Source organism: Telmatherina bonti (assembly GCF_933228915.1).
Source record: "Telmatherina bonti genome assembly, chromosome: 15".
Taxonomy (NCBI): Eukaryota; Metazoa; Chordata; class Actinopteri; order Atheriniformes; family Telmatherinidae; genus Telmatherina; species Telmatherina bonti.
The window spans coordinates 9324848-9335898 of NC_136613.1; the positions used below are offsets into that span (position 1 = coordinate 9324848).

The window sequence follows — 11051 nt, forward strand, 5'->3', positions numbered from 1 at the left end:
ACAAAAGGAAAAAATACTGGGAGCCAGCTCTTCTGATTCACAACAAAGTGTCGGCTCATTTTGCACATGACACGTCACTAACAGAGATGTCGAGGTGAGAAACTTTAACTAGTTGCAGTCCCATATCTCCTCAGTCTGGGACCAGACTCCATCCTCTGAGGCAGTGGATCTCAAACTGAGCGTTGTGACATAATTTCAGGGGCTCGCCAGATAACTGTGAAAAGAAAACCTGCAGCATGCATGTATCAAATAAATTTGGGATTTTTATAAAAGTTGTCAAAATTAATCAATTAATGCAGAGATTAATATTTAGACACTTACCAGACATTTAAAAATCTGAATTTGGCTTTATCTTCACAAGAGAAGCTGACTTTGGGAACAAAGATACCTTGACCCAGCAGTGAACCAAATCCACCAAAAACCACTTTATCCTCATTTATGAAGATTCTGGCTGTTTTCCATTCAGAGGACGGCTGTAGAATGTTACATCACATAGTTAATCGTTTCGTTGTTGCATGATGGTGGGGCTCGCAAACAGAGGTGTATAAAGTAGAAGTAAAAGTTTTCACTAAATTCACCTGTTTTAGTGACTGGTTGGAAAGAGCTGCCAGACAGGACTTCTATTTTATACACCTCTGCTCACAAACACCAACGTCCGTTATCTTGGGGGTCGTGGCTCAAAAAGTTCAATAACCACTGCTCTGAGGTTCAAGTTCAAGTTTATTTAGGTAGCAAATTTACCACAACTCCAGTTCCCAACGTGCTAAACAATAAAACTATTTCATAATAAAACAACATATGAGGTGACACACTCACCTCCACAGAGAGAGACGTGTCAGACACCACCTCCACAACATTTCCATGTACCCCTGCTCCAACACACCTGACTCAAATGAATGTGCCACTAAGCAGAACTACATTGGCTGTTGAATCCATTTAATCTAAGCCAGGTGTGTTGGAGCAGGGATACAGTGAAAACCCGCAGGACAGCGGCTCTTGAGGACTGACTTTGGATAGCCCTGCTTTAGAATTTGAGGGTAAAGAGGCTGGAATGCTCTTATCTCAATCCAGATGAACACCAAACCCCCACACATCCTCAATTTTACTGTGTTTAAGTACTTTTCACTTTGCAGAAAGAACTTTTCCCACCTTATGTAAAGTACCAAACCCAGAGTACCTTCATCTATAAGATACACTTACTGGCTCTAAAGGTTAAACCAGTCAGCCAGTTACAATCAAATCAAGCTTTTTAATCAACAATGCATTAAAAATGTCACTTTAGCAGCATTCCAAGCTGCTGCATGAATCAGTTTATTTTTTTCATCATCTTGATAAGATAAAGGATTCCTGTGACAACGAAACATGGCACACGCCTTAAATGTAATATTTACTCATGGTGTTGTGTTTTTAGTGCAGTAGGGAGGCAGCGGTGAGGACAGAAGAAGTATGTGCAGGAATATTCTCTGGAAAACTAATGGATGTTAGGATGAATTAACTGAACTGAAACTATTTGAGGTGTTTTGGAAGTTGTTTCAGGAGTCATGGCTACAATCGGGCAAATTATCTTCTACAGGTGAGCTTGTGAGATTGGAAAAACTATATAGGGGGGTTCATTGAGGAAGATTTGCATTGATGATACATATATTTTTGTATATATTGTATATTTTTTCATTCATTTTATAAATATTTGTCATTTTACTTACCACAGTAAAAGGCAGAGGTGGGAACCTTGGTCCTCGAGGGCCAGAATCCTGCAGGTTTTCCATGTATCTCCAGTCCAGCACACCTGATTCAAGTCAAATGGATTCAAAAGCTTATCAAGATCTGCACATTCATTTGAATCTGGTGTGTTGGAACAGGGAGACATGGAAAACTATCAGGACGAGGGCAAAGGTTCCCCATCACTGGTCTCAGGTGATTCACATGCATGGTATATTCAGTGCAGTGTTCCTACTACTATCATACACTCGACTGATGTGAAATGCATCTTCATATCTCTGTTTTTTTCTTTTCCCATTTTCCTGTTTGCACTTCTATCCGTGAGAAGTATGGTGACCCTCATCGTCATACTTGCGGCCCTCATCATCCTCATCTTGGCCCTGGCGTTCTCCAGTAAGTTCCGGGGGTTTGCATGTTATCCTAAGCAACGGCACTGTTAGGCCTGAGGAGACACTCGGGTGTGTTCAGTACATGCTGTATTTGTTTTAAACTAAAATACAGTTAATACTTGTGGTTTAAGACATACACACAGGTATTTTGCCTGTGTTGTTTCCTGTGTGGTGTCGTAGAAATATATCAAGTTGAATGTCCCATTTTAGATAAATGACTTTTATGATTAACTGTATTTGCCAACCAGAGTTGATAACTCAAAAGCCTTTAGGTTAATGTTTTCAAGACAAGTTAATTGCACAAAACATCCATATGTCAACTCACTCAAACCTAAAATACTGAAAAGATTGCTTGAGTATTTCTGTTTTTATTTCTTCAATAAATTTCTTGTTTGTAAGTGTAAGGGTAAACTACAAACCATAGATTGTGTAGAAAGTATAGACATATCTTTCTTATACGGTCTATGCTACAAACTTAATAAGCTTAAGTAAACAACATGTATGGTAATTTAGAGATATATAAACTTATAGGTAGGCCTATATATACTTACTTTATATATATATATATATATATATATATATATATATATATATATATATATATATATATATATATATATATATAGATAGATAGATAGATAGATAGATAGATAGATAGATAGATAAGTGTTTAAAAGATTAATGCATTTAATTGCAGAACCTTTGTCAGTGCACATTTCCTAGTACACCGATTACACTGATGCACATTGTAGACTTTCAGACAAAAAAAAAGCACTTTGGCGCTATATTAGATGCTTTTTAGACGCTTCTAGTAAGGCTGTGATGATAGACTTTTGTCTCGATTCGATTCAATGCGATTTTTTTGGGATGCCGATTCGATTTAATTCTCACAATTCTTCGATATTGCTGATTTTTTTGTAGATTAAACACCAAAAGAACTGTGCAAAACTATTTCTGCTCATCTTTTTTCTTGATTTCAATTAGGAAAAAACAACCCAGTAGCCAGACCATCATTATGCTGCTATAATGCCCAAGAAGACAAGTAAAAAGATCAATAAAAACATTAAAAATGACAAATATGTAATGATAAATTATTTTTATTTATTTGAAAAAAAAATTAACTTTTTAACAAATATAAAAATATTTTTAACAAAAAAAATCAATTTTAAAGTTGTGAAGCAAAAAATTCAGATCTTCAGTTTTCCGATTCGATTTCCCACCCCAACCTTCTAGCAACTCTATTAGAAGAAAAAGCAACTATGACCGAGATAATGAACTTCTTGACAGCAACATTCGGGTGATATTTGAGACTTTTGGTGAGTATCATGAAAAGCACATTGTTAATCTTCTCTGTTAGCAGCAGCGGCTGCTGCGTAAGCTCCTCCCCCGTTAAAAAGAACACTCTAAGCTTAATCCTCACCAGCCAGCAACCTCCGGCAGTAAAAAGTGAAGCCTATGTGGCAAAACTTGAAGTGCCCCCTTCATCCACAAGGGGCTCCAAAACAGAGTGAATCCCCATAGACTCCCATGTTAAAAAGACCAACTTCACAGCAGAAATAAACATGTTTACAGCCTGGTTCAAAAATCAGTTTTAAGTTTAATAGGTCAGGTTTACCTTCATCATAACTGTGGGGGAAGTGAATGTCTTTTTTCATAACTCATCAGTTTAGAAGTAAGTTCTGCACAATGGCTCCGTAATTTGAGTCAGGTGTGTTGGAGCAGCGATACAATAAAAACCTGCAGGACTGCAACCCTTGTGGTACCAAACTGAACAGCCTTGATAAAGCGATATCACTTTGTGGAATATTTCACCAGCTGTCATAGTTGGAGTTCTAGGTAAAGCCAGTTTTAAAAGATACAAAAAAACACATTTTAAAATATATTATTGGATGAATTGTGGTGATTTGATGCAACAGGTATCATACTTACAGATACTTTACAGTCATTAGCACATTTTTCTATTCTTATTTAACTATGTTCTGAATTTTTTATTTTTTTTTTTTTGTATTCTGCATGATGTGTGTTATGTATATTTAACATGAACCCTAGAAGGATCAGCTGATGCGTTGCTTCCAGCTAATGGGGATCCTCATTAAATAAATAAAGAAATTTGAACTTCTGTCCACAGAATCCACGTCTAAGGTGTTGAGCAGCGACACAAAACCCATCGCCAACGTCGGAGAAGACAAGCTTCTCAGCTGTTATCTCCCCACACAAGCTCAACAACAGAGACTCAGCGATGTGTCAGTCACTTGGGAGAAGGCGGGGCTGAACGTTTTTCGGTATGAGGATGGGGAAGCGGCTGTTGGGGGTCAGGCCTCAGAGTTCAGAGGCAGAACTCAGCTCTTCCCAGATGTTCTGGCTGCAGGCAACGCTTCTCTACTGCTGCACGGCGTGAGGATTAGCGATGAGGGCTCGTACACCTGCAGCATCAGCTCCTCAGCCGGTCGAGGGAGGGTCAACATTCAGCTCAGAGTGGCAGGTAGGATGACTCGTCCTTCCAGTTTCACTCCATGTTTAATTCAATTCAACTTTATTTGTATAGCGTCACTTCACAACAATGTTGTCACAGGGCACTTTACATACACAAATCAACATACACGTCATTTCGAGCAAATTCATACATAGCCTATAATAGAAACCAACTGACTGCATCGAGTCATGACTTCAGTCCAATCCCCCATCCTAAACATGCACACGGCGACAGTGGGAAGGAAAAAACTCCCCTTTAACAGGAAGAAAACCTCCGGCAGAACCAGCTCAGGGAGGGCAGCCATCTACCTCGACTGGTTGGAGTGGAGACGACAGGAAAGACAGAACAACATGTACAACTGCGCTTATTCAGGAAGACCTGCGGAAAAAAGGAGAAATAAGTTAGAGATGGCAGTATTGGCATATATTTATACATTAATATATTAGAGAAATAGAGCAAGGTACTTCTCATTGCATCAGGTAACATCCCTATTGCTACATAAGTAATGGATGGCTAGACTACCCATAACTATAAGAGCAAAGAGGATAACCTGGACAGTTGAGTCCCGTACATGCAGACTCCAACTCAGGAGATGTTCATATCCTGACTATAAGAATCAAGAAAAAGGAAGGTTTTCAACTCCATCTTAAAGATGTGGAGAGAGTCTGCCTCCCGAACCCACGGTGGGAGCTGGTTCCATAAGAGAAGAACCTGATAGCTAAAGGCTCTTCCTCCCATAGTACTGTTTACTTCGAAAAGTGATCTCAGAAAATGTAGAACCCTTAACTTCAAATATCCCTGTTGAGTTTCTTATCAGCTTTAAATTCACAAAATGCTGAAATACAATGTGAATTATCTTGATTATATTTGGAACAAGACTCAGAGATTCCTGCAATAGACTGGCGAACTATCCACGGTGTACTCTGCCTTTCGTCTTAAGACTGCTGGGATAGGCTCCAGCTTCCCCGCGACCCTGAATTGGATTAAGCGGTTAGAAGAATGAATGAAAGAATGAATGAACTAATGAGTCAGAGATTCACACTTCCTTCTTCCCACTTTTATCCCCTCAGCCTTTTCAGCCCCCACATTCACATTCTCTAACGGCATCCTGACGGCGGAGGCGAGCCGCTGGATACCTGAACCAATTGTCATATGGATGAACCAAACTGGGATCGTCCTGAACGCAAACACAACTTTGAATAAAAGCCCAGCAGGGATGTTCAGCATCATCAGCACGCTGAATGTAGACCAGAGCAGCGACGCCTACACCTGCAGGATTGAAAATAATCTAGTGATTGCAGTCGCCACGGCAACCATGACAGGTATACTTTTGGAACTGCTCCATGCCTTCGTTACGTGCAAATAATTAAACCTATCTGCCGATGTCCAGCTCCTTTTAATATCTCTTTATATCTTTTCAAACATGTGCATCATAAATGTAGACGTAAAGAATAAAAGCCTGTTAGGTTTAATTGATGAACTCTTATAAAGATGGACATGGGCGGACCACATAAGGGGTAACACCACCTGTTCTGAGAACTTTTACAGGTCTCAATCAATCAATCAATCAAAGAGCACTTTTACATACCAGAAGGGAACCAAAGTGCTGTACAAGTAAATAAAATAAATCAACAATAATGGCATTAAACAACAGAAAAGGCAGAGCGGTCCTGTTCCCGAATTAAAAGTAAAAAGTAAAAAGATGAATTTTTCAAAGAGACTTAAAACCACTTAAAGTCCCTGCAGACCGTCCAGATAAAGGGAGACCATTCCAGAGTTCAGGGGCTGCTGTGGAAAAGGCTCTGTCTCCACAAGTTATGAGTCGAGTCCCAGGGACCACTGGAACATTCTTCAGATCTCAGGTCTAACAGGACGGTTACGGTGTGGAAGCTCAGAAAGATATGAGGGTGCCAGTCTGACCATTTAAACATTTAAAAGCCAGAAGTAAAACTTCATAAACTATTCTAAAAGAGACAAGGGTTTGTTATTGTCATTCTCATCATCTTGGTTTTTAAAAAGCAAACTCATCAAATATGGACTCTTAATTAAGTTTATAATTTGCCATATTTTATATGGAAATACATACAGATACTTGTCTTCTGCCCCCTGGTGCATATAAGAAGAAAAGCACTCTGACGGTGCAGACTTTCACCAGTTAATTTCCACCTATATAATGATTTCCAGTCCGTTCCAGTCCTAAATTACTTTTATATTGAAGCACTGTTAGTGTTATTAGTGTCTTGACTATATTGTGGCGTTTGTTGCATGTTTATATTTTAATTTGTTCTCTTGAGCGGATGAAAATGACAAAGATCCCCTATTTTCTTCCCGTTCTGGATGGTATCATCTAGAATTTAGCTGTGATCCAGATCTATCTTTGATATCTTGTAAAACCTGTTTGCACCTTCTGCAGCATCCTGACCTTTAATTGTGGTGTTACATACATATATACTGAAGATGGCCCTCTGTCTTGCTATGATCTTTCCAGAATTCCTGGATCTAGATCAGGGGTGTCAAACTCCAGCCCTCGAGGGCCGGTATCCGGCAGGTTTTTGTTGTTTCCCTCCACCAACACAGCTGATTCGAATCAAATGCATCCGGTAGCTTCTTGTCAACCTGTTTCTAAGTTTTGGTCAGGTGTGTTGGAGCATGGAGACAACAAAAACCTTCAGGATCCCGGCCTTCGAGGACTGGAGTTCGACACCTGTGATCTAGATGATGTTGGGGATCCCTCCCAAAACTTAAAAGAATCAAAGTTAGACCAAGACCCATTCTCAGAAAAAAACATTATGATAAACCTGTTTTGTAGTTTTTTCACATGAAGTTACAAACAAAACAGCAAAGACGTCAAAACATAACCTCCTTAATGGAGGTAACTAGAATTTACAGCAATAATTTTAATATATCACATAGAAATATAATATATTTAGACATTTCAAGACTTTTTCCTCATTTTTTCCTTGGATCGAGTCCATCATGCTAGCATTCAGCACCCTTTTATTTTTGTCTTTCTGATGCTCGGGGAGATTATTTTCCCTTTTATCACTTTCTGCCTTCCTCCACTGTAGTTTAGGAGCCTGAAACATGTGCTTAAAATGTAATTTCTTATATTTGAGGAAACATCTGGGTTTGTTGTGACACAACAGCATGATATTTTTATATTTTTACGAATTATATCGGCTGATCTGATTCCTTTAATGATTTGAGAGTCATTTCAGGTGTCAAAAGTTCTCGTCAATGAGACTGAGACCATAAACCAGCTTTCTGAAGCATAGTGGTCCTATAGTGGACACTCATTTACAAGCTTTTTTCTTGCATATTCATGAATGAGAATGGTATATCTGTAAATGGACCATTTCATTTTTTTTTTTTTTTTTGTCTTGTCCAGCATTTAGGCAGCAGAATGATGGTCTGGATGCCGTGTTCTGCTGAGCAAATTTTCTCTGCCAAGGGAAGCTTTATAGATATAATGATCCCCTTGACTTTCTGAGTTTTTATTTTATTTCTATATTTATTTTGTATTATTGTTTGAATTGTAGAGTTTGTACTGCTGGACCAGAGAGGACAGACGAAAGACAGAAAGAGAAAGGAGAAAAAACACCTCATAAGAAAAGTGAAAGAGATAAAGGGAGAGAAAAGGGAGGAAAAAAAAACAACTAAAAAATAACCCAAAAACAAAAAGAAAAAAACAACCTACAGATGTATATACACACATATACACATATACACACATACATACACACACACACACACACACATACACACGCATACATACACATACACATATACACACATATGTAGACACATATTTATACATATGTACACACATACATATACACATATATACATATACACACACACAGCTCTATGCACACACACGCACACGTACGTACAAACATATACGCACTTGCCAGTATTAACACATATACATACACATACAAGCCAACTTTAGATCATAGTAACTAAACTATGAATCTAAAAAGTTAAATATAAATGAGAAACAAACAGAAATGAGAAAACTAGCTGCTGTTAGTGAATAAACCTGCAGACGACTCGGTGACTGTGTCACATGCAGAACATGCAGAGTGGAACGTGTTCCGGAAAAGGTGATCATGCCAGTGTGACCCCTCCCACACAAAGGCTCGCCAGGAGTACCCCCGAGACCCGGGCCATCGGCAGCCACCCCCAGGCACAGACCTCAACCGCCCCACCCCGGAGCCAGCCATGCACCGACCCAGGAGGCGGCAGAGGGGGGTCCCAGCCAGAGTCCCCCCCAGTCAGGGGGAACAGGCCCCAGCAGGCCCGGACCAGCGAGGACCGGCCCCGCCGGGCACCGGCCACCCAGGGCAGACAGAGCGCGGGCCCCACGGCCCCAAGAGCCCAGAAGCAACCCCCCACCCCCGCAGGCAGAGGACCCAGCCCACACCGACGGAGGGCCGGGATCCCCAGACCGCCACCGAGCGGCAGCCAGGCCGCACCCCAGTGCACCAGCAGCGTCCCCCGAGCACCAAGACCCTCCCCGTGCGTGTGCGCGCGCGCACACACACACACACACACACACATACGCACACATGTGCACACACATGCATCCACTCACCCCCCCCCCCCCCCCCACACACACACACACACATACGCACACATGTGCACACACATGCATCCACCCACCCCCACACACACACACACACACACACCCACACGCATCCACACTTCCTCCTTAGGCACACCCTATCCACCCATTCTCTTACACACGCTCAAACTCACACTCTCTCTAAATGGACCATTTCAGATGTTAGACTGATCCGATACATTACCACTCACTGAAGAATAAATAAATATGAAATAACTGAACATACATACATATGTTGTAAGTCCACAAGTTTGCCTTTGTGATAAATAGGAAAAGAAAATGAAATGACTATATTTTATAGAATATTTACATCCTTTAATTATGATTTATATTTTTTAAAATATATTTTATTGAATAGATTAAAAAATATATAAATTACAAATATCACTGATAAACAAAAAGAGTATTATAGCATTGTCTGTAGATGTGAAAAACTTTTTTTTTTTTAAATCGTCATTTTTTATTACCACATGGATAAAAGGGTTAGTATAGAAAACCTTAAATCCTTTGTTTTCTGCTGGTAATTAACATGCACGTTCAAAGGACATTTCCATTTATTATATATTATTTTTCAATAAAATATATTAAACTGGGGGGGGGGGGGGGCTGCACAGTGGCATGGTTGTTAGCACTGTAGCCTCACAGCAAGAAGGTTGCTGGTTCGATCCTCAGCGAGGCTTGGACTCTCCCTAACCCTAACCCTGTGTATGCATGGGTTCTCTCCGGGTACTTCAGCTTCCTCCCACCGTCCAAAGACATGCATGTTAGGTTAACTGGTTTCTCTAAATTGCTCATAGGCGTGAGTGGTTGTTTGTCTCTGTGTGGCCCTGCAATGGACTGGCGAGCTGTCCAGGGTGTATTCTGCCTCTCACCCAAAGACTGCTGGGATAGGCTCCAGCTCCCCCACAACCCTTAATCAGACCAAGCAGTTAGGATAATGAAGGAATGAATACACTTAACTGATATTTTATTTGCTGTAAGGACAAAAAAAAAAAAAAAAAAAACCTCCCGTACTATAATGTTATTTAATTCTTTTATGTCTCTTATTTTCTGTGATGGACTGGCGAGCTGTCCAGGGTGTACCCCGCCTCTTGCCCGAAGGCAGCTGGGATAGGCTCCAGCTCCCCCACAACCCTTAATCGGATTAAGCGGTTTCAGAAAATGAAAGAATGAATGAATGTCACTTATTTTATCGCTTATATTACAAGAAAAAAATTGAATGAATCATAAATAATTCAAAGCAAATAATATTGCAGATGACTAAATGATTAGTAATATTTAATGCTGTGTTTTGCAGGTGCTGGTGTTTCAGGGAGGACGTACTTCACTTTCAGTGTTGCTTCAACCCTTCTCGTGCCCGTTTATCTGAACATTGTGACCAGTCTCCTCTGCATCTGTTATGTCATCCAATACAGCACATAAACATGTATTATATACTGTTTAAACACTCTCCTAACCCAACTCTTGTCCTTTATTTAAGTACAGAAATGGTCATAATTCAACAGAAGAAATTAAAAAGTTCCACAGTTTCTCAAGAGTTTTAGATTTTTCTCATTAATTTATCCAACTTTTTGGTGCCTTTTTTTTTATTGATAAATGTCTCCTTTTTCTTCTGTCAGATGTATGTCAACTGCAAAGTTCTCATCAACTGAAGCGATTGTCAGTACATTCTTTTTAATTTTCAGATAGATAGATAGATAGATAGATAGATAGATAGATAGATAGATAGATAGATAGATAGATAGATAGATAGATAGATAGATAGATGAACAAATTTTAATGTGCAACACTCAGCAGACTATGATACTTTCTTAATTTGAATAAATAATATTCCAGTGCATTG

The 11051-nt window shown here is 39.8% G+C and overlaps 1 protein-coding gene across 1 annotated transcript; it reads left to right on the forward strand.

The window, feature by feature from the left end:
- Positions 1-1541: 1541 nt before the first annotated feature.
- vtcn1 (V-set domain containing T cell activation inhibitor 1) lies at positions 1542-10630 on the forward strand (the record flags this gene model as incomplete). Its single annotated transcript, XM_079254336.1, has 5 exons — positions 1542-1573; positions 2048-2112; positions 4237-4590; positions 5652-5903; positions 10506-10630. The coding sequence occupies 5 exons, from the start codon at positions 1542-1544 to the stop codon at positions 10628-10630; spliced, it is 828 nt and encodes a 275-aa protein (XP_079110462.1).
- Between the last annotated feature and the right edge of the window lie 421 nt (positions 10631-11051).